This window comes from Thunnus thynnus, chromosome 5 (genome assembly GCF_963924715.1).
Source record: "Thunnus thynnus chromosome 5, fThuThy2.1, whole genome shotgun sequence".
NCBI lineage: Eukaryota > Metazoa > Chordata > Actinopteri > Scombriformes > Scombridae > Thunnus > Thunnus thynnus.
This window is the reverse complement of record NC_089521.1, coordinates 31,623,336-31,647,705: the sequence shown is the minus strand read 5'-3', so window position 1 is coordinate 31,647,705 and position 24,370 is coordinate 31,623,336. Positions and strand designations below refer to the sequence as shown.

The following is a 24,370-nucleotide window of genomic DNA, read 5'->3' as shown; positions in this document are numbered from 1 at the left end:
TTAGTAAAGTTTGTCACAAACTGGACAGAGAAACCTTTCTGATCTTTCTGGGTTAAATCTAAATTATATTTAGATGGAGGCAAAAAACTACTCTATGGAGGTTGAACACAGGCTTACTGAATTCATTCATTCATTCAAATCTTTATTTAAACAGGGTAGGCCATTGAGAGCAGGCTCTCTTTAACAAGAATGCCATGATTACAATGCAAATATAAAACATAAGAAACTATGAACATAATGGACAAATATATAAAGCAAATATAAACAGATGAGCAATATAAAATATAAAAAAACTAGAAAAGCAATATACAAAAGCAATAAAACATAAAAGGAAACATATTAAGGCAATAAAAGCAATGTATATTACATATATATACATACATATGTACATATAAGTTAAAGCTCAACTAAAAAGTACATTTTCACACTGTGTCAACTATAGAGATTTAAATGATTTAAAGGGATTAACTCATCTAATTTTACCTCTTCTGCAAGTTATTCCACTTGTGTGGAGCGTAATATTTAAAAGCCCATTTCCTAGTCTCAGTGCTCAGTGCTGATTTTCAAGGACTACAGAGTCTTGGGACCAAGTGCAGAGTGAAACTGATCTGTAGTTAATAAGATATGACAGATACACAGGAAGGTTTATAGATAAACAGGATGCAGCGCTGTTGTCTTCTCACTGCCAACGACTGCTACCCAACTTTCTCCTGAAGAACACAACAACGAGCTCTAAAGCCTCCCAGTTATGAACCTGAGGGCAGAATGATCGACTGCATGGAGACGTTCACGAGTAGAAGCTTATAGTGTGCTTATAAATTACATAAACATAACAGATAAAAAGCTTTGCTGAACAATATCCTTCTATAATTCTGGGTAATACAAGCCTTAAATCTATAAAAGAATGCCAGCTTTGCTTTTAAAGACTTCATCAATATGTTTTTTGAAGTACAGCTTGTCGTCTATCCAGAAACCAAAGTATTTATAAGAGGATACTCTTTCAATTGGAGTCCCATTAAGAGTAGTAATATTTACTTCCATGGTATAGTTAATTAGAAAACTGTTTTCCAGAAAACAGCATATATTTAATTTTATCAGAGTTTCACAGTAATTTAAGATCAATCAATGTTTGCTGTATAGCACAGGAATCAAAACGCAAGTTTAGAACCACCTGGTCAACAGAGGGCGCTATTGTAAAGATGATAGCGTCGCTCACATACAAATGAATTGTGCAGTTTGTTTCATTTATGAAAACGGTAAATAAAAGTGGGCCTAAAATGGAGCCCTGTGGCACAACTTTAATAACACTCTTAAAGCTGGACATATAGCCATCAGCCACAACAACTTGAGTCCTACCACTGACATAATTTGCAAACCAATTACACGACTTTACATCAAATCCAATAAATCAAAAGAACAGTATTGAAAGCCTTAGATAAATCAATAAAAGTGGACTCAATAAACTGCTAAGCTGGCAGCATACGAGCAACACTTCCACCCAGCATCACATCATACTGTGTTCACTGGTTTGCGGTGTGACAGTTGTATTGGTCTGTTTCTGTTGTTTGTATTTATTGTTGTCACAGTGTTCATGCTGCTCTCTAGAAAAAGAGATTTTTAATCTAAGTGAGACTTTTACCTGGTTGAATAAAGGATTGGAGGATAAGAAGAAGATCACAGGTAGAGAATACAAGTACTGAATAATAACAAATGGAAATCTGAATAATTTTGTGGATTTACAGCCGTCTCATAAACTGGGCAGAGAGGAGTTTTACCTGCAGATCCACCACTTCTTTCTAAAGGAAATAAGAAATAACTCAGATATTTATTGATGCTTATAATTCAAATCATATTAAAGGCATCATAGACTAATTATACAAGTGCTTCTCCTCAATGAATACACATTCCAGCAGCTACATCAGGCTGGAAAAGAAGCTGATATAGTGATATGAGAGGAAACCCAGTCTGCTTCCACTAAGTCCTGGTTCTTGAGAAGAAGAACCTGATCTGTTTCTTTATCATCTCCAAGCACAAATCCAGATTAAAAGGGTCTCAGCACCCCCTGCTGGACCGATAAGGACCATGAACACACTAAACATCACTGGGTTCAAAGTTTGGGTCAATACAGCACCAGTACAACACTGGATAACTTTAACCAGTAGCAGTCTCTTCTGACCAGTGTTACACACAACCAGTGTTATAACAAGCTTTAGTTTGGACAAATAAGCCAACAGCAAAATAAAATCTAACACTAGAACTGGGTCAGAACAACACTAACCAGTACCGTGTTGGTGCTGTATTGACCCAGACTGGGTTAGAACAACACTAACCCAGTACTGTGTGGGTGCTGTGTTAACCCAGACTGGGTCAGATTTGAACCCAGTGATTTTTGATGTTTATATTCTTTGGCTTCATTCATCTGTTCAACCTTTTTGGAAACAAGTGACTGATTTAGTTTCAGAGATTCTGACCTGAAATCTGGTTTTTCCTCCACTTTTTGTACCTTGGAAATGTTCCCAAAGCTCTCAGTAAAAGTGACACATATCTTCTTGTAGCACTCGTCCCAGCTTTTAAACTTTTTGACATGAGCTACAAATATATGATGGTGCCTCCACTTAGCAGGAATGTATAGTAGGAATCACTCATTTTAAATCCCACTAAGAATTATGTTTTAATTACTATTACCTGTTTTTAAACTCAAATCACACCTTAATGAAATGTGAATATGACACACACAGAACTTAAAATGCAAATAATGAATTTAGTTAATAAAAACAAATATTTAAACCAATTATGAAAATAAAACAAGTATAAAAATATTATACAAAACTTAAATGTGTTTCCCTTTTTCTTTCAAACCGTTTTCAGAAGTTATGACCTTCTTCTATCTTATTTACCAATAGCGTAGCTCCTAACTTAAAGGACCCACACTCACACGCACACTCACTCTGCAACCAAAATAAAATAGCGTCCTTTAAACCGAACGTAGCAGGCCTGAGTCGTTGCTCGGGAGCGTAGTGACCTGAAACAAATGGCCCCTTCACTTGCAAATGCAAGCTACAAAATAAAATAGCATGTGCACTACTTAATTGTTACTCACAAACCCCTGAGTTGAAACATGGGTGAAGGATGAGGAATGAAGCGATGCATGACGAAGGGACCGATGAGTGACGTTACAGGCTGGCGGCAACAAGTCCAGATGAAGTGAGTGGGAAACATCAACTCTTTGTCCACGGAGTGTTTCCTGGTCCTCAGTCTTCTGCAGGTTGCTATTATGTCCGTTACCCTTGGTAAACTCTGCATCTACCGAAGTAATGAACAAAAACAGTCTTCAACAGCGTATACAATATTCACACAGCTCCTGTTTGTGGTCTAACTAACCCGTGGCTTTACTCTACAGGGTCTCCTCTACATCCCTCCACCTTTCCAACTGGCTGACCAGTTGGTAACAACCAGTGCAATTAAACAATATGTCAAGATGGACAACTTTAGGCCCTCTGGGGTTAGGTTGTGTGATAAACATGCTACTCTTATGTGTACAGCAAACAAACTTCTTGAACTGCATGAACTTCACCAACACAATGACAAAGATTTATTCATCTGCCTATTGCGTGTTCTAATTCACTGTGAACTGTATTAAACATTCAACTTAACTGGTTTTAATATAATACTTTTTAAACATTTAAGATGATCTATTCATCTCTATTTATTTACATATTTATTTGTCTAAATGAAACTTTTTTAGACTGGGCTACATTCTGAAGAGTAAAAAACTATTATAAAAGCTCCAGAGGAACCTCCCATCACCTCTTACCAATATGATCAACTCTGGTCACTCAATGAAAAATGAAGAGCAAGACCAGGATCAGGGGGGACCAGAATCCGTCCTGAGTTAAAGGAGAAGAGACAAGAACAAGATCAACAACAGAACCATACTCATCATTAAACCTGCTCAGACTGGTCAGACTGGTCAGACTGGTGTCAGACTGGTATCAGACTGGTTTCCTGCTCTGACCTTCTGACTTCCTCTTGTAGTAGATGAATCCAGCCAGAGATAAGATCAGACCCAGGATCAGTCCTGACGCTCCGATAGCGATCTTGTTTCTCTCTGACTCAGGCAGGGACGGATCTGAGGACAGACAGGTAGAGAGACAGACAGGTGAGCACACAGGCAGGTAGAGACGGATGTGCAGACAAACAGGCGAGCAGACACACAGGTGAACACACAGACAGGTGAGCAAAGAGACAGACAAGTGAGCAGACAGGCAGACAGACAGGTGAGCAGACAGACAGGTATTTACCCCAGTCAGTAACCAGAGGTTCTTGCAGGCTGGCGTGTTCCACCATACAGGAGATCTTCTCTCCAGACCTTCAACACAAACAAACATCAGAGTTTGTGACAAACTTCCAGCAGCAACATTCTGAGCTGAGTTTCCTTCATTCTCAGTAAATCACTCTGCTCAACTTTCAGCCACAAACTCAAACTGACTGACAGCAAAGCGTCCTGACAGAACCGCCTCACCTTTACTGATCACCTGCAGCTGGACTCACCTGGGCGTGTACTCCATTTGGGAGTGGATCTGGTAGTACCAATCAGTGTTTGCCAGCTCATTGATGGAAGTGACATCAGAGGAGACTTCCTGTCCGTCTCTGAGCCATGTGACTCTGATCTGTTTGGGGTAGAAGTTGTAGACGCTGCAGACCAACATGGAGGGATGTCCACCAGAAGGGGGAACCACAGAGTGCAGCCGGACATAAGGCTCAACTGCAACACAGTAACATTATTATTATTATTATTATTATTATTAACATCATTATTATTGTTATTATTGGTTTCAAAAGACAAAATCCAAATTAAAGCTGCAAGCTGCATGAACGGGCCCTGGTATCGTGGTATCGCTACTGTAGATCTGTTTACACAGTTCTTAATATTTAGGATTATTGGAATATGTTTGAATGGGTAAAATATTATTTCTGGTGTGCAGTATGTGGTGCTGAATAAGTCTTATTAGAAAATGTGTAGACTTTCGATGAACTATGTGTCATTTAGGCCTATATTCCTGTTGCATGTAGGCAATACTACATAAGTGAAATATTAATGCAGCAATACCAGAGGGCACCTGACATGGATATACATTTTCATGAATATTGGAAACTGCATGTAGGGGATAACTATCACTTCCTGTGTCCGCTAATTATACGTCATGTTTCTGTTACATCATGTGTAGACTACACCACGTAATTTTCATGTAAATCGGATGATGTTTGTCACACAAGGCTGACTTCCTGTTGTCAGTAGGTGGTGCTATGACTATGACTCAATATTGACATGTAGATGTGTTCAGGACTGGACTCTTATCAAACATGAGAAATTTGGGGCATATTGGACGATGTAAAGTGGAGTTACAACAACTTCCTGTTTAATACCCCAAACATGTTTTGGGTAAAATTCACCGACTTTGAAATTTTCTATGGGGCGCCCTTGACCCATTTTACCACACCCATGTCCAAGACCCATATCAGATATCAAGTTACACCACCTCTGATGAATGTGCAAAGTTTTGTCAGTTTTTGAGCACCCTGTACCTCAAAAATGTTAAAAGTAATTAGGGGACGCTATAGAGCCGAAGAGCCACATCCAAGCCCACTTGTATGGATACAAGAAGGCCCCTGGCACGAAAGTGTAACTTTATTTCATTCAGATTATTGATGAACTACGGTGGAGTGTGAGCAGCTGAATGAACTCATGATGATATGAAGGGATGAAACTTTAGCAGCAGGAACTGTTGAAGGTTGTTGTTTCTACTCCGGTCAGTTAGTGAGGAGCAAAGAGTGTCAGCAGCTTCACATTAATGTGTTTCAGCAGCTTTGTGATACTTAGACAGTCTTTATGCTGCTGCAGAGTGAACAGTGTCAGTTGACCAGGAACAACTACAGCTGATGTTTGATCTTTAATATCCATTCAATATGTAAGAATGTAAACAACAGTGTGTGATGTTCCTCTGAATGAATGATTTGTATTGATTATTCTCCACGACCTGCTGAGGTCTGTATCATCAGTAGCTGCAGTAACAGTGTTTGACCACCAGGAGGCAACAGAGACTCACTCTGATGACTTTAATCAGTTCATAAAGTTCAGATATTATTATAACAGCTTCTGTTTTATGTTTGATTTCATTACAAATGATCCAATCTTCCAAAAACAACACATGACAGAGTCCAAGAAACAACGTGAATTAATTAATAATAATTTTATGATGAGATGGTTGATTATTATATATGAACTGATGCAGATATGAAAACTTTCAATGGCTGTGAATCTGACAGAGATCATAAATCCAGCAGGGACAGTAAACATGTTTTCACTCTAACTGTCAGTTTAAACTCTGATGATCAATAAACACGGCTGCTGTCAGTCAATGATTCAGTTTGTTAACGAGGTTTAATGTGATCAAACACAAACTCACCTGACTTAGACAGAGCACGCTGGTAGTCATTCCTAACATTGTTTAGGCAGTACGTCTCCCTCTGTGCTTTCCTTGCAGCCAGCTCTGGACCTTTGTTCCAGGCGTCTGCGTTCTTCACACCAAACTCAGTGTATCCGACATATTTCCCCACACTGCTGTCAAACCTGGCGTACTCCACCTTGTTGTAATAATGAGAGTAGATGTACCGGATGCCCTCCAGCTCAGGGGAGTTAAACTCACAGCGATCCACTGCAAATTCCACATATGCATCTGAGGGTAAAAAACAGTTTGTGATTCAGAGAACTCATCTTTGAACCTTCAGCTGACAGTATAAACAGAGTATTGATTAGTAATCAGTGTACTGATCCTACCTGCTGTGTAGACAGTGATGAAGAGGAGGGAGAAATTCAGAAAGGATGAAGCCATGTTCCTCTGTTCTCTTGACAAACACTGACTGAGAGCTGCTCTAAAAACCAGAGGAGCTGATCACATGACCTACTGATCAGCTGTTACCAGGCAGACTGCTCACACAAACGTCTACTGGAGCACCAACTCACAGTCACAGGACACGTCACAGTAATAACTAATAATTCATCTTTAATAAGTCGTAATGTTAAGAAGTAAAGACATCATCTATAAATGTATGATGAAGCAGCGATCAATAAAAATGAATTTGAATAAAACATGAGGCTTCTGCTTCAAAATCAAAGGATATTATTAATCAGAGCAATCACAAAAATCACTCCACTCCAGCAAGGGGACGGCTTGTTTGCGGCTCTCTCTCTCAAACAAAGAAAGTTACAAACATGTGTTATTATTGCTGTTATTATTAATGTACAAATGAAAGTAAAATACATTTGTCTCCAGACATATCTGGTCCTAAACGCTATTGATTTCCGAATGAATGGATATCTAGCGTTATTGTTGGCATTAAAAAATGTTTCTTTTTTTTGCCTGGCATGGGTTCTCGTTGTAATTATAGGAGAAACACTGATTCAGTAAACGTTCAGTAAACGTTGAGTACAGTTATACCCAGCAGTCTCCATTAGGTTGGGCGAGTTCAAAGTTGTGAAAACAACGGGGGTGTTTTGAATACACCCCCGTTGTTTTCACAGGTAATTTGTTAGTCTGTCCCTCCCGCCGCAGGAAATAACGGATTAATCCTGGAAAGTGATTGATGTAGCACTTTTCTCCTTGAAAAGTAAAAGAAGCACTGCGATTATTCGACCAATGAGAATTTGGTAGGATGAGAGCATATCGACCAACTAATCGACCAATCGACCAGCAGACTACAGCACTTAAGAACTCATTAGGAGGTCATCAGAAATTTGAAACAATCTTATCAAGACATTATTGTCGACAACAACTGATTTCCATACCAAGATTATTTACTCTTTTACTCGCCTCTTTAATCTTTCCTCTCACCTCTCAGATCACAGACCTGCCTTGATTTAATAAATGATGATATTTAGTCTTCTTATTTTCATTGGATGTGTGTTTAGTTTCGTCAGTTTGGAGGAGATGCAGTAACTTCAACAAGTGGACAAGATGTACACAGCATCAGTCTGTCTCATCTCCTGTTTCAATCCGGATGAAGAGTAACTGAGTTCAGACATACGTGTCTCCTCTTTCATTCTCACAGCTGCACATTTTGGTTTCTGTTATGTGAAATGATCATAACAGATATATTCATCTATACTGGAAATGAACAATTAATTAAAATTGTTAATAAATAAACTTGATTGCTGGGTGACCTGTATTCCTGTATTCTAATGACACTGGTAAATATGTGACTGTGATACATGCAAAAAGTCTGCACAGTGATGGACCAGCCAGTCACAGAGGATGCAGTGAGTGTAGGTGTAAAACAAGATGACAAGATGGTCCAGCTCCTCTCAGTCCTTCTGAGAAGAAACACAAGTGTCTCCAGCTGTTTGAAAACAGCTGTTCAGTCTAATGGCTTCACTGTCTGCATCATTCATAATAACAACAGTTAGTTTGTCCTGTTCTCACCTTAATATGCAGACAAACATTAATGAATGATGATCAAGTTAAGATTGTTTCATCAATCAGTGCAGAAAGAGGCAGCCTAGTGATCAGCTGATCACTAATCACATGGATGATGTCACAGCCTAGTGATCAGCTGATCACTAATCATATGGATGATGTCACAGCTCAGACTTCAGTTATTCAGAGATTTCAGGCATCCATTGTTGTGTAAATTCACGTTTATTTTGATTCTAGATTATAAAGTGTCAAACATTTTCCCACCATAAAATCTTTCTGATGTTACAGTTACAGAGTGTGAAAGAAAACAGAGAATCAGAGGAGAGTCTGTGTAGAGGCTGCAGCTGTTGGTAAATAATGGATGAATATTAACTGGATCTGATGCACTGAGGCTGCACATCAATCTGAACATAAAAAGCTCACACAGTGTGAACTCTGATCTCTGGCAACCAGCTATTTCTAAATGTTTTCAGTTTGTAAATAGATGTGATGTGTTCACTCCTATCAGTCATGTTTCCACAATCACCGAACACTGCAGATGTTGCTCTACAGAAAAACAACCTGGATCCTTCCATGTTAAATAACTACACACATCTCTAATCTTCTTTATGGGAAACATTAATGAGAAAACTGTTTTGATTGAACTCAACAACTCTGTGAAAGTGAACAGTTTCTAGAACAGGTTTCTGTCTGGCTGCAGACCACAGCACTTAGACAGCACACCTGGGCCCGGTGTGGTCTCGTGTATAAAGCTTGGCCTTCCATGGAGCTTCCCTCTCTTCTTCTCACCTCTTCCTCTCCCAGCACAGTGCGGCGTGGTGCGGCTGTTTTATCTTTTGTTGCTGACGCACATACATACATACACACACACACACACACACATCCATACATGCCTACATCACTGATTACTGACTTCCACATTTTTTCCATTTTCATTTAGCTTATTATTTTGTAAATAAATATACTTATTCTAACTGGTAAACTCGTCTGGTCTCCCATGTTTGTCGCAGCCTATGTGCCTATATGACCCACTTGTCACAAACTGGCTCAATGAGTGTGACAAAGAGGGTAAGCAAGTCAGGTTCAGGTGCCAATTATTGATTTTATTGTAAAATAAAACAACATCACTATATACAAAAGGCATGAGGTGTGGAGAATAACTGTATCAGTTGAATGTAATGTGTGGATGAGTGAGATGTGTATATGCTTCTGCTGAATGCAAAAGAAAAGTACCAAAACAAACCAAAACTGGGAGAGATGTGGATATTAGGATCCTATTAACATAACCAGTCAATCAGCTGTACTCATTTCCTTTGATGAGGAAGAAGATTCCAGCTGCCACACCGAGCAGACCGACAGTTAGACCCAGTCCACAAAACACTGCAGGTCCAACACCTGGCTGGGTCTTCTCAACAACTGGAGACAGAAAACACACAGAAACATTAACAGGCTGCTTCACCTCCACATTTGGAGACAGATGTAAAAAGAGTTTCTCACCCCAGATGCTGGTCAGTGGTTTGGTCGCTGGGTGAGTCACTGTACAACTGTACATGTCTCCCTGCTGAGGGATGAACTCCAGTCTGGAGGACTGTCTGAAGGTGATGTCTTGGTTGAGGAAGGGAACATTGATGCTGGTTCCTTCAGTCACGTTCTCTCCATTCTTCGTCCAGTAGATTTTAACAGGAGCAGGATAGAAACCAGTCACATGACAGATCAGTGTGTTCTTCTCTCCCAGCTTCATGTCATCTCTGGTGAAGATGATGGGACTGAAAGGAGGATCTGAACAGAAACACTGTTATTATCAATAATGTTTTATTGAGTTGGAATTTATATATTCCAGCCAAAAAATTAGACAGAAGACATAAAGGTTTTAAACCATATGTCTTCTATGTTTTTGTTCATCCAGTACTGTTTACCATTAACTTGCACTTTCAGATCCATAACTACACTTCTAAAGTTTAATTGTTGATCTATCTATATATGTGTATGCAATTTTTGTAAATGCATATACATACTTCCATACAATACCTCATACCTGTATACCTCATATTTCTGCAATATTACATAAAACACATGTGCATACTTACTTTATCTTACACTACTGTTTGTATCAATTCACTGTTACTTTTTGTATTTATTGTATTTTTTCATTACTGATTCATGTAATTCCATTACTGCAGCACACCACTACAGACGTCATCTCCTAACACATCTAATGTAAGTGATGAAACTACATCAGACATCTTTATTCTAACAGAAACCTGGCTGAGTACCAACATTCCTAATGAGGAGTTAACTATTAGACCAGAAGTAAAGTAGGGTGTTAAATTAATGTAAAGAATAGTTTCTCTGTACATCCTCTCAGCCAGGGGCGGAGCTAGACTTTCAGCACAGAGGGGGCAGAACATTCTCAAGGGGCCCTTCTGATAAAGTCATTTTAAAATTTGCAACTGTAAAATAGCTGATATATCCTGTCCTATCCTTTCTAATCCATAATCACAAATTGTCACTTATTGAGCCAAGCAAGCCTATGTCTAAGAAAACACAGTGAAGCCACTTTGTCAGACAAGCTTGTTCTGAAGAACAAAAAAAGAAAACAGGTTGCCACTCGTGTTCAAATGTTTCAGGACCGAGGACAGCAAGCTGCACTCTACCTGCATCTATTGACAAATTGTTCAGCACCACTGCTGAAAACAGAGCGACAGGTCAGGTGAACTGTGTCAGTACCATGTCTCTCTTATATGGGAATAACATAAATATAAAATAGACACAGCGGTCTACAACACTACAAGGCCTATTCAAATACAAAGTAGACAGTCTACAATACCACAGGCAGTGACACAGGTGCCGAGATGCAGTAAGCATGGAGTTAAACAACAGATTAATCTAATATTCCAACTGATTTCTTCATAACCAAAATTTAAGTTAATGAAGACTGACTAGAAAATTCTGCAATTTCTAAAGAAATTGCATGTGAGAGCTGCAAGCTGCAAGCCGCTGCCACTGCTGCTACTGATTCTGCCACCACCAGTTTCTGCCACAGCAGCAATTTTCCTAATTTTGTAGCGCCACCTACAGGTGAAATTGTATTAAATGCTATAGACTTGTTCAGCATCCCCATCTGTACAACTTTGCTGAATTTGTTAAGATGGAATCTTACATTTAAGAGATATCGCACTTATTAAGTAGTATGGTGGTTTTTTCTCACTGACCACAAGATGGCTATTGGTGTCCTGGTTCAGTATATCATAGAGATTCTCATGGAGAACCTATGTACCAAGTTGCATTTCATTAAAGACAACAGAATTGCAGAAATATCAATTTATAATGCTACTTTAGCGCCATCTATGGGGAGATTTGTATGAGATGTTACACACTTGTGCAGTGTAGCGGTATGTACAACATTCCCAAATTTTGTTGCAATCCAATTCAGTATTGAATAGTTATGGCCCATTAAGTGCATCAGGCCACACCTTCAAAAATTTCGTAATCAATTACAGACAAAAAATTTTTTTAGGTGCAAATGGGTATGACCTCACAGCTCTCACACAATAATAAATAATAATAAAGAGCAAAGATAACACAGTGTGCAAGCTGCTTCCCAGCTCTCACACAATTATGGATGTTTCATTCACGTTGTTCCTGCTCAGCCTGCTGTAGTTTAGTGTAACATTTGTCGTTTCCACCATCCTCCATAGAACAAAATAATCCATCCAGTTTAACTGGTTTTTAGCGCCACTAACGAAGTTCCATTAATTCCGTTAGGAACATGTTTTCACTTCCTGTAAGTTCGTCACAATAAAAGTCTCCTGTTAGTTAGTCATTTAAAAGCTTATAATTTAAAGCAGTACAGTAGGAAATATTTGGTTTGCATTGACGGTAAAATTACAAAATCTAATAGGTAAAGCTGGCCAATCAGAACGGAGTGGGCCCATTGAGAGGGGGGCCTAGACAGGAGCTACAACTGAGTGTAAGAGAAACTGCGTATATTGAGGGGCCGCATAAAGATACGATAAGATAAATAAGGAGTATTTTGAACTGTGAATCATGCAGAGCTACTCTAGTGACTACAAAAATAAAAAATTAGAGCTAAATGAGCATAATAGGTCCTCTTTGATGTTCATATAAAACAAATCAATAGTTTAATCACTCCTGGTAGGACATGACTCCATTTGTTTAAAAGAGGGTAGGGTGGCAGAGAGAACACTTTTAGTTATTTGTCTTAAACATGCAAAAACACCGGTATGGTCCTTTAATTTGACAGAAGTATTACATTTAGTCTTTACCGAGTTTCACTGGGATGTCCTTCATACCAACACGACTGTTGTTTAGGTTTGATTTGCAGATCTGTTGATTAGCCACAGCATCATCATAAGTTCCTTCCTCGTACTGGATAGGATCTATAAAGCTGGGCTGAGGGTAAACTCCTCTCTTGTTTTTGAAGTCTGCGTACCACAGTTCTTCACCATCCAGTGTGAACACGTTCTCTCCAACAGAGTCTGAACAGCCGACGATATTAAGATCCTCATGTAGAACTGAAGAGAAAGAGAAAGAGTGAAACACTGTCTCTGTCTGTGTTTCTCTCACTGTATCAGAGCTGAAATTAGTGTAAAGAGTCAAAGACTTACTGTCTGCTGAGACACAGAGGACACAGGAGAGGATGAGGAGCAGCTCCCACAACTTCATCAGCAGCTGTGTGAACTTGGAACACTCTGACAGACTCTGAAACACTCTGAAACACTCTGAAACACTCTCACAGACTCTGAAACACTCTGAAACACTCTCACAGACTCTGAAACACTCTGAAACACTCTCACAGACTCTGAGCGACTAACAGGAAATCAGCAGCAGCTGAGCTCTTACACACAGCTCAGCCAATCACAGAGCAGAGATCACATGATGTCATCAGTGACCAGGTAGACTCAGACAGCTGCAGATTGACTCCATCAAGAACAAAAGTCTGAGAAGAGAATAAATGTTGGCCTGAGCTGCGATCATCAGTTGAATAACTGAACAGCAGTTTCACTTTTTATTAGAAAATATTCATTTAAATTGAACATTAAATGTGAAAGTAAAAATGTAAAATATTAAGTCCAGATGTTTGCTGTCAGGGTTCATCAGGAAAACAGCTTCCACATGTTATCCTGCATCATTTCAGACCAGACTGGATGGAGGCGGTTTACTGGTTTTCATGGAAATGAACATTTTTAAAATTCTTTGAAACTTTGATCATTTAAAATCAAAAATCTTTAACAAAATCTCAATATTAAAACATATTTCTGTTGTATTTGTTTGGATTTTATTGCGGTGTAAATAAATTCTCGTCTTCATTTTGTTGTTTATTTCTATTATGAAATCAAACAAATAAACTCAACATCTGCAGAGTTTCACATTTTATAATAAACAGTTGAAGTTACATCACTGACACATAGATTCAGTTAAATGTCCTCAAATATGAAGTCAGACTGTTAATGTCTAACTTTAATAACATCATCATCATCAGGAGGAAGAATCCTGATCAGGATCTGCTGCTGATCAATAATCAATCATCACACAGTTATAATGTCAGAGCAGCGATCAGACAGAAGAAACTCAGATACTTTACTGCAGTAAAAGTACAAATACTCCATTACAAGCAAAAGTCCTGCATAGTAGTTAAAGTATTGCAGTAAAAGTACATAAGTATTATGAGCTTGATGTAGTTAAAGTATTGCAGTAAAAGTACATAAGTATTATGAGCTTGATGTAGTTAAAGTATTGCAGTAAAAGTAGTGGTTTGGTCCCTCTGACTGATATATTATTATATATGACATCATTAGATTATTAATAGTGAAGCATCAGTGTTAGAGCAGCATGTTACTGTTGTAGCTGCTGGAGGTGGAGCTAGTTTACACTACGTTATATACAGTTAGCTAGTTTAGTCCAGTGGTTCCCAACCTAGGGGTCGGGCCCCTCCAAAGGGTCAGCAGATAAATCTGAGGGGTCGTGAGATGATTAATGGGAGAGGAAAGAAGAAAAAACAAAGTTCTGATACACAAATCTGTTTTCAGTTTTTGGACTTTTTCTCTAATCTTTGATTTTTGCTGAAATATTGGATCATTTGAACATTTATTGAAATGAAAGCATGTGAGAAGTTTAGAGGGAAAAATCACTATTTGGTGGAGCTGTTAACAACTCATAGACATGTGAAATGTGACCCCGACTACACACTGCTTTTTGTAAGACGTCAAAAGACAAAAAGGTTGGAAACCACTGGTTTCATCTTTAACAATGTGTTGTATTTTAAAAGCTTCTTATATTATCCATTGGGCTCATGAGCCTTTGACCTCTGCAGAGTCTTCATCTTCATCATCAGGGACAGAGCCTCACTTTCATTTTGAGACCAGTTCACAGTGTTTCCAGTGTGTTAAACCAGCAGTCAGGTGTCCATGTGAACAATGAAAGAGGTTTTCCTCGCTGTAATCATTCCTCCTGTTCATACTGGATATTAAAAGATCCTTCAAATGTGCTTTCAATGGAAGTGATGGAGGCCAAAATCCACAGTGTGTCCACACAGTCATTTAAAAGTTGATGTGAAGCTTATATGAGTCTTCATCAGTCTGAGTTAGTCATATCAAGTGGATATCTGACACATTTACAGTCTTTTTAGCATCAAATTCCCTCTTTGTGTTTCCTCAGACAGTGTTTCCCTGTTGAGCTGCAGGTGGAAGTATAGTAACAAAAAGAGGAACTTCGGCACTAAAAAGACTGTAACGTTGAAAGATATCTACTTGATTTGACTCATTTGGACGCTGAAGCTTCATATTAGCTTCAGATAAACTTTTAAATACATTTTTGCACAGAAGGAGGACTGTGGATTTTGTCCTCCATCACTTCCATTGTAAGTGCATTATGAAAGGATCTTCTAATGGTCAGTATGAACAGGAGGAATGATTACAGCAAGAAAAACATGTCTGATTGTTGTTTTAAGACACACTTGACGAACAGTGAAGCGGTCCTTTAAACAGAAAGCAGTCTGTTCTCACATCAGATTCTCGCTGCCCCCGGTGGTCATGGTTGGAAGTGCAGAGAATCAGTGTCAACATGAAACATTAAACATGTGACTGAATGAATCCGGTCTGATTCCATTCAGGTAGAAACCAGCAGGACAGGTGAGACCTTCAGGTGAGTCGTCCAATCAGAGAGAAGATCAGCTGAAACAAACAGGACATAGTTTCATAAACAGCTCTGATTATAATCTGAAGAAGCCAGAAACAACAAGTTCATCAGTTTCCTCCTTCTCTTTTTACATTATTAACCTTTTATGAGCTGACTCACCTGTTCACCTGACAGTACATGTCCTGCACATGCTCAGTGGTGTCCTGCTCTGCAAAACATAAAGGAATCAATAACTTCATGTAAATATATCTTTAATTCATTTCAAGTTAATTTAATTAATTCTACTTTTCAGATTCTTTCAGAACTTATAAACATGATGATGAGTTGAATAAATGTTCTGCTGATGTTCATTAAACTGTTTTCAGCAGCCGTGAACCTAAACTGACCAACATCAGTGTGGATCAGCAACCAGGCCGAGCAGCCTCAGACCTCCAGGTTTCCTCCATAAATCTGCTGAATCAGTCTAAACTCTGACTGTCCTCTGTCTTCCAGCTGCTTCCAGTTGTGTTTGATCAAACTGAGGGACAGCTGGTATTATTCCAGTCATTATCTTCTCTAATGATCCATTGATTGATCAGTGTATAAATGTGGATCATTATGAACATATTCAGATGTTTTGTTTTGTCACAAACACAAAGATGTTGAGTTTACTTCACAACAAACATCACTGAGTTTAAATTTGACCCAGTTTGGATCCAAACAGCAGCGACACAATACTGAGTTCATGTTGTTCTGAGACAGTTTCACTGTTATTTTTTTTATTATTGATCCAAACTAAAGCTTGTTATAATCTACTCTGCTCTGTTTAAACTGACATGTGATGGTTTGTTATTGATTGTTAATAACTTAATAACTAAGTTTGTAGCTAAAACTTGTGTGTAACACTGGCTCACAGCAACAGATTGATAAAGTGAACCTGATGTTGTTGCTGCTGTATTGATCCAAACTAGGTCAAATAGACCCAGCAAACAAGAATTGAAATTTTGACTTAAAAAATGGCTTTGATTAATCAGTAATCAAAAACTGTGCCAACTGATGTTCTGTCAATCGACTTATCAACCAATAATTTCAGCTGTAGAGTGTTAACATGTACAGTGGGTCAACAAGGAGGTTAATGTGGTCATTATCAACAACACTGTATTCATCTTGTTTTCTTACATTCAGTGAACTAAACTCAGTTACTTTGACATTACAGTGATTCATGACTTTACTTCAGTGAACTCACACTTGTAAAGCAGCAGATCTGATGTGTTTCAGTAGAGACATGATGTTTCACAGTCAGGTTATATTCAGCTCTTTGTATTTTCACCTGTAAACACATGAATAAGGTTCAGTTTTTCAGTTATTCATCTCCTCTGCTACGCTGAAGATACACTAATGTGTTTATCAGACAGAAGGTCATAGATGTTTGATGCAAATTATATTTATTACATCACACTGAGCTGATGTTTCTGTCCAAAATAAATCTGAAGGAACTCGAGCTGGATATTTTCCCCAAAAACAAACATAATAATGTTCAGAGCTGCAGTTCTTAGAGGTCAGAAATCTTTAAAAACTTGTCAGTTCTTATTTTATTTTATTTTACTTAGTTTATTTTTTAACCTGTAAATGTTTGTATTTTACCCTGTTTTGGGGCAGTGGTGGCCTAAAGGTTAGAGGTGTGAGCTTGTGACCTGAAGGTCTTCGGTTCAATCCCTCTTAACCCCAACTGCTCCATTAGAGCTGCTCAGTGGCAGCAAGTCAGACTGGTTGTACTGGGCAGCTTCCAGGTATGAATGTGTAACTGTGAATGTGTTCAGGGTGTTCCTGAAAAAGAGGACATCACTCTCAGATAAACTCCCCTGAATAAATAAACGTTAAAAAATAATAAATATTCATCATGAGTTCTATGAACTTTACTTTATTATGACTGTAAAACACTTGATTAATGTTCTATACACACACACACACACATATATATATATATATTAATACTGCATCAAACAAAGGACTTCTCTCTGCACTTGTCTTGTCAGATCTTAGTGCTGCATTTGACATCATTGACCATCACATCCTATTACAGAGACAGGAACATTTAATTGGCATTAAAGGAACTGCATTAAGCTGGTTTAACTCTTATTTATCTGATCAATTTCAGTCTGTACATGTTTATGATGAATCCTCCATGAATGCAAAAGTTAGACATGGAGTTCCACATGGTTCTGTGCTTGGACCAATACTATTCCCCCCATATATGCTTCCTTTAGGTAATATTATTCGGAAACACTACATAAATTTTCATTGCTATGCAGATGATACCCAATTATATTTATCAATGAAGCCAGATGAAACTAAACTCTCTACTTCTGGTATTGTCAGCGTTGGCGTTGTGTATACCCATCAGCAGCTCTGTCATAACCTGACAGTTGATCCAGCTTTTAAGCCACATTATATTTTTAGTTACTGGCTGATTTTAACCATGAGTTTTTAACTAGGAACAACGTTTTAATAATCAGGTGCTCAGATTTTAAGTTATGTTCTCGATTTGGACAGTCGGCCAAGGCCAGCGTAAATCCGGCTTGTTTTACATTTTTAGCACTGGGAGCTAATTCAGCAAGAATCTACAGTCATCGGGTGCCAGGATGTACTTCAGAGGGCAAATTGAGGCCTAACTGCCACATCGGGTCCACTTGTTGGTAAGTTTCTGCTGTTTGTCTCCCTATGGTTCACCAATCACTTCTGCTAAAGCCATACCAGCACTGTGGGCTCCGAGTGGAGCCCTTGTGTGTAAGTGCCTGCAACATCCCTGTCTGCGGATGCTACCATCCAGTCCACTGCTGGCCGATTGTCTCTAAAGAACTTTTATACACGTTTAGCCCTGTACTGGCCTCCTTTTTATTTCTTCTCCCCAGCCACCACACCACCCACCACCGTCTGTGTCAGCTGCCCTCGCTTGGCTGAGAAGATCGTTGAGCTGGAAGGATTAATCTCCACACTCTACCAATTCCACATAGCTGAGAAGTTTATGGACACTATCGTCTTCGGTCCACCACAAACTGACACAGCCTGCGCCCGAGAGCCAGTTGCTACTGCCCCTCATCCTGCCACTGTGGCTGGTGCTGCCTCTCCTTCAGTTACTATCCTCGCACACTTGTCTGCGACTGCTGCTACTGCTGCTCCTCCTCCGGTCACCATCTCAGATGACTCTTGGACACGGCTTTGGGCTAGACCTAAAGCATTGGTCAATCCCACATCATCCCACCAGGAGCCCTGGTCATTGGTCGGTTCTTGCAGCAGGAAAGGGGGGCACTCCTTCCCTGCGCCCTCCCAATACAATATCCAGCTGGAGAATAAGTATGATATCCTGGACCTACATGACTGTCCTCCTTTGGTTGCGGAGCCCCAGCCCTCTCCTCCTCCATCCCCTCTGCCTTCTCGTGGTTTCCACAACTCTCTGTCACCTCCAATCCCTCCACCTAGACGCTCCTCTCACACTGGAACTCACCGCTCCACACCACTCTGTACACCGGTGCCGCAGCGAGCTCCTGCCCAACACTCTGTCCAGCATGGACTATCCACTTCGCCACCACGGGTGCAGTCTTACCTACTGGTCCGCTCCCCCCCATCCACGCTCATTGGAGATTCAATTGTAAGGAACGTTAAGAGTAATTGTTCAGAGACATTTTGTTTTCCAGGTGCTAAGGTGTGCGATATTATGGAAAAAATCCCCAGCATCCTGGCTGAAAACCCATTGGCCCAAAATGTTGTGCTTCATGTAGGCTGTAATGATATCCCTAGTCAATCCTCTGAAATTTTAAAACGTATCAATAACCAACTCCAACTGAAGTCATCCCCGGAACTTTCCACATAGAGCAAGTCTAGACCGAACTCTTTAATTAAAGAGATCCAACAATTCCTCCATGAGCAGCACTTGGTGACAGCAGCAAGGAAAAACTCCCCTTTAACGGGAAGAAACCTCAAGCAGAACCGGACTCTAGGTGGGTGGCCATCTGCTTTGACCGGTTAGGTTGAGAGAGAAAGGAGGAGAAGGAATAGTTTCTCTGTTCATCATCTTGGCTCCTCATCACTGCCTGATAAATGTGACGATGTTGCTCTGAACATCTGTGTCGCGTAAACACTCAACTCTCTGTCGATGTTGATATTCAGAACTTGTGATCATCTTATGCATCATCTGACCTGATGATTGTAGGTGACCTTAACCATGACTGATCCAGCCAATCAGACTTAAAGATATTTGTGTTGAATTGAACCTCTCAGCTAATAATATCCAAAACAACCGGACTGAACATGAAAATTCTACATTAATTGACCTCATTCTAACAAACCCCACATTTACTCTGCGTCTGGTGTTGTTGTTCTGGATATCAGTGACCGCTGCCCAGTAGTTTGTGTCAGAAACACAGTATTTATTAAAAAGAGAAACTTCAAACATGTCAGCACAGAGATTTTCCTCAATGATTTATATCACTGGAACATCTTCTTTTAAAGACTCAGTGCTGCATTATTTAATATATTTACTCTTACTGCTGACAGCCAGGCTCCTCACAACATGCTTCTGCTTTTCTCCTGAAGATGCTCTGGCTGTATATAATAGAAACAAACTTTGGTCTATTGTTAGAGATTTTGGCACAAACACTGAGAGACAGAAATTCAGACAGCAGAGTAACCGTGTCATCACCTTTATAGGAAAGCAGAATGTGACTATTACCTGTCTGCAGCAGTAACAGAACCCCCCACACTGCTCCCACCAGTCATTAATGGTGAAACTGAGCCCACTATTAATAAACTTACTTACTTACTTAAACAAAGGCACAACTCCAACATCACAAACACTGAGTTTATGTTGTTGTGTCACCTCTACTGTCATTCAGCAGATACAACAACACTAAGATACAGTCTGGCTGCAAGTTTTAGGAAATGAGCAGTAATGGAAGCACATGTTAGTTATTTGTCTTAAACATGAAAAACACTGGTATGGTCCTTTAAAGTGACAGATGTATTAAATTTAGTCTTTACCCAGTTCCCGTGGGATGTCCTTCAGAGCAAGACTTATTATCTTCAGGTTTGATTTGCAGACCTGTTGATGAGCCAGAGCTCCTTCATAAGTTCCCTTTAGCTGATATGCTCTATAAAGCTGGGCTGAGGGTAAACTCCTCTCTTGTTTTTGAAGTCTGCGTACAACAGCTCTTCACCATCCAGTGTGAACTCCTTCTCTCCATCAGAGTCTGAACAGCCGACGATATTAAGATCCTCATGTAGAACTGAAGAGAAAACAGAGTGAAACACTGTCTGTCTGTGTTTCTCTCACTGTATCAGAGCTGAAATGAGTTTAAAGAGTCAAAGATTTACTGTCTGCTGAGACACAGGAGAGGATGAGGAGCAGCTCCCACAACTTCATCACCTTCATCTTCATCAGCAGCAGCTGTGCGAACTTGAAACACTGTCAAACTCTGAGCGACTAACAGCAAATCAGCAGCAGCTGAACTCTTACACACAGCTCAGCCAATCACAGAGCAGAGATCATATGATGTCATCAGTAACCAGGTAGACTCAGAAAGCTGCAGATTGACTCCATCAAGAACAAAAGTCTGAGAAGAGAATAAATATTGACCTGAGCTGCGATCATCAGCTGAATAACTGAACAGCAGTTTCACTTTTTATTAGAAAATATTCATTTAAATTGAACATTAAATGTGAAAGTAAAAATGTAAAATATTAAAGTCCAGATGTTTGCTGTCAAAACAGCTTCCACATGTTATCCTGCATCATTTCAGACCAGACTGGATGGAGGCGGTTTACTGGTTTTCATGGAAATGAACATTTTTAAAATTCTTTGAAACTTTCATCATTTAAAATCAAAAATCTTTAACAAAATCTCAATATTAAAACATATTTCTGTTGTATTTGTTTGGATTTTATTGCTGTGTAAATAAATTCTCGTCTTCATTTTGTTGTTTATTTCTATTATGAAATCAAACAAATAAACTCAACATCTGCAGAGTTTCACATTTTATAATAAAACAGTTGAAGTTACATCACTGACACATAGATTCAGTTAAATGTCCTCAAATATGAAGTCATACTGTTAATGACTAACTTTAATAACATCATCATCATCAGGAGGAAGAATCCTGATCAGGATCTGCTGCTGATCAATAATCAATCATCACACAGTTACAATGTCAGAGCAGCGATCAGACAGAAGAAATTCAGATACTTTACTCTTTGTGTTAACCATCAAACCAGTCTGACCACACGATGCCTTCAGGTGTCTGTGTGAAAGCATGAGTTTCCCACTTTCTCCTCTGACTCTGAACATCAGCTGGAACTCAGTTAATGTGAAGACGCTGAGATTTCCTGCAGCTCCTGAACGCAGCAGCGTCTGCGGAGAGTCCCGCGGAAAGGCCTCTCACTTTCTGTTCAGCCAATCAGAAGCAGAGCTGCTGATGAGTCATCAGTTACCAGAAGAAGATGTTTGATGTTGAACAGCAGCAGACTGAAGAAGCTCAGATGCTTCCTGCTGGTTCATCATGGTACATCAGTTTATTTACACCTGCTCAGGTGTTCTCAGTCGGGATCATGACTGTGATGAAGTGCAGACATCTGGATTTAACCAAACTCTGAATGCTGTAAAACATCATCAACATGAACAGGTGACTAGAAGGAGAGAGTCCAGAGTGTGCCCCTTGTTGTGAGTGGGCTCCGTCACATGATGAGTCAATCCATAGTTATCAAGAACACAACACAGTTCTTCAGCCCCTCTGTCCTGAGGGTTGTCAACAAGGATGTTAAAATCACCAACAATAATTATGCAGTCAAAGTCAATACAGACAATAGACAGCAGTTCAGCAAAATCATCAAAAAAGGTTTCACAGTATTTAGGTGGCCTGTAGATATTTAGAAATATAACTCTAGAGGATGAATTCAACTGAAGATCCACATATTAAATAGAATCAAAGTTTCCATAAGACATCAACTCCACCTCCTTTCTTATGCACTCCAGCTTCACTTATAAAACTGAAGTTGGGAGGGGTTGACTCGATTAGACCAGCTGCACTGTTATCTTGGTCTATCCAAGTTTCAGTTAAAAACATAAGGTGAAGGGGGGGAAAAGGGTGACTGGAGAGGAGAATGACTTGGATGGGGTGAAGGTGGTGAATCCTCAAAGGTGGAAGTTGGTGGGGGGGTGGACTGTCATGTTTAAAGCTGTCTTCAGGTGGAGGCTGGGGTGGTTCTCTTTCAAGGTTCCTGCCGCATTTTGTTGTCTTCTTCTTCTTTCGATTCCTCTTGTCTTTTGTCCTTGGCAGAGGGAACAGATGGGTGAAACAGGAGGTAAAATAAGTTAGAGATAAACAATTTTACTCCTGACTTGTTAAAGCAAAGTCCATCTGCCTTAAAAAGATGTCTGGTGTCCCAGAAAAAGTTGAAATTGTCAATAAAGTGCAGTGAATGGACGGTACATGCAGTTGAGAACCATGTGGTCAGTGCCAACAATCTGCTGAATCTTTCTCACTGGTGGTAAAGGGCCACTGATAAACACCTCAGCAAGAGCTGACTGTGTTCAACAGATCAATAAAGTCTTGTTTCAGCACTTCAGACTGTTGTTTCACTACATCATTGGTCCCTATGTGCAGTATGATGTTTTTCACAGTTGGATGTGCAGCCACGATACGCAGGATTCTCTCAGTCATGTTCTTGGGAAAGCAGAGTACTTTGGTGTTTTTACTGCACATGCTACCCACAATCAGAGTTTAAGTCCCAGTCGTTAGCTTTCCCTGTAGCCTTTTACTTTCAGACGTACTCTCAGTCTTTACCCTGCTGTGTGAAGACGAGAGGTTTTCCAGGTCATCAGACGGAGATCCAGGGTCCTGTAACAGTGGAGCAAATCTGTTCTCCAGTTGCTCACTCGGTTGTTGGGAAATGATACAACACTCAGATGTTTGTATAATTTCCATGCATGATCTCATAACTTGTGTGACTTCACAAAATAAATTGGTGATGGCAAAGTGGTTGCCTACATGAGACCCATACCATAACTGAAATAAATAATAGGTTTGGCCAAGCCCACTCCATACAATACTTAAAGTATAGGCCTAATACATAAATGAAGGGATAAGTCATAAATAAATAAATACATAAAAATATAATTTAAATATACATGAATAAATGACAGTTTACTGATGTTTATGAAAAGATATCAAGACAAACTGTTGACAGGATTACTTTACTACGAACACTAAAAAGGAGTTTATTGGATTTTACATGCACTTATTCACACGACCACAAGAGGTCGCACATGTAAATATTGGTAATTTTTGCCCAAATTTTAGTCCTACACTGTTGTTTTTCTTGTGAAAACAGGCTGATCATGACAGAACATTTCTATCATGTAAACTGATTGTTTTGAAATGTTCTCCTGCCATCCCGGTTATTGTCTAGTGTCCTGTAAGCCAAAGAAAAGGTGCAGGGCACTCCAATAAACAAAATCAAATCGAATCATGTTAACTGAAACTGCTGGACACAAGATGTCTCCTACTTCACCGTAAAGTCCATTCTCAGTTTGTGAACACTGGATGCTTCCAGTTTCCACATCACACTTGTGTAAGATGTATATTGGACCTTCGATCTTTAACTCAGATTTAAGGTGAGCACAGAGAAACTTAAATAAAATGCTTTTTTGGCTAATTATCAATCTATGTTTTTGCTACATTAACATTTGAAATAATAAGATGACATCG

The 24,370-nt window shown here is 39.4% G+C and overlaps 2 protein-coding genes across 8 annotated transcripts; both read right to left on the bottom strand.

The window, feature by feature from the left end:
- Positions 1-125: 125 nt before the first annotated feature.
- On the bottom strand, positions 126-6,916 carry LOC137183576 (H-2 class II histocompatibility antigen, E-S beta chain-like). Of its 2 annotated transcripts, XR_010928502.1 has the most exons (8): positions 6,839-6,916; positions 6,468-6,737; positions 4,552-4,765; positions 4,302-4,369; positions 4,016-4,129; positions 3,815-3,887; positions 2,251-3,303; positions 126-2,207 (listed from the first exon to the last, which is right to left on the bottom strand). XR_010928502.1 is itself a non-coding variant. In XM_067590729.1 (7 exons), the coding sequence occupies exons 1-6, from the start codon at positions 6,891-6,893 to the stop codon at positions 3,823-3,825; spliced, it is 786 nt and encodes a 261-aa protein (XP_067446830.1). In that variant the 5' UTR covers positions 6,894-6,916; the 3' UTR covers positions 126-3,303; positions 3,815-3,822. The 2 variants fall into 2 exon arrangements, 1 of the variants encoding a protein (XP_067446830.1); XM_067590729.1 differs by having other exon boundaries at positions 126-3,303.
- Positions 6,917-9,556: 2,640 nt separating this feature from the next.
- On the bottom strand, positions 9,557-21,081 carry LOC137183574 (RLA class II histocompatibility antigen, DP alpha-1 chain-like). 6 transcript variants are annotated; one of them, XR_010928500.1, is made up of 5 exons: positions 20,982-21,081; positions 20,649-20,893; positions 16,858-16,941; positions 15,792-15,840; positions 13,855-15,667 (listed from the first exon to the last, which is right to left on the bottom strand). XR_010928500.1 is itself a non-coding variant. In XM_067590727.1 (4 exons), the coding sequence occupies exons 1-4, from the start codon at positions 21,043-21,045 to the stop codon at positions 9,769-9,771; spliced, it is 717 nt and encodes a 238-aa protein (XP_067446828.1). In that variant the 5' UTR covers positions 21,046-21,069; the 3' UTR covers positions 9,557-9,768. The 6 variants fall into 6 exon arrangements, 4 of the variants coding, with proteins under 4 accessions (XP_067446828.1, XP_067446829.1, XP_067446826.1 ...); XM_067590727.1 differs by lacking the exons at positions 13,855-15,667; positions 15,792-15,840; positions 16,858-16,941; positions 20,649-20,893 and adding exons at positions 9,557-9,890; positions 9,972-10,253; positions 12,761-13,009 and having other exon boundaries at positions 20,982-21,069; XM_067590728.1 differs by lacking the exons at positions 13,855-15,667; positions 15,792-15,840; positions 16,858-16,941; positions 20,649-20,893; positions 20,982-21,081 and adding exons at positions 9,557-9,890; positions 9,972-10,253; positions 12,761-13,009; positions 13,103-13,234.
- Positions 21,082-24,370: the final 3,289 nt, after the last annotated feature.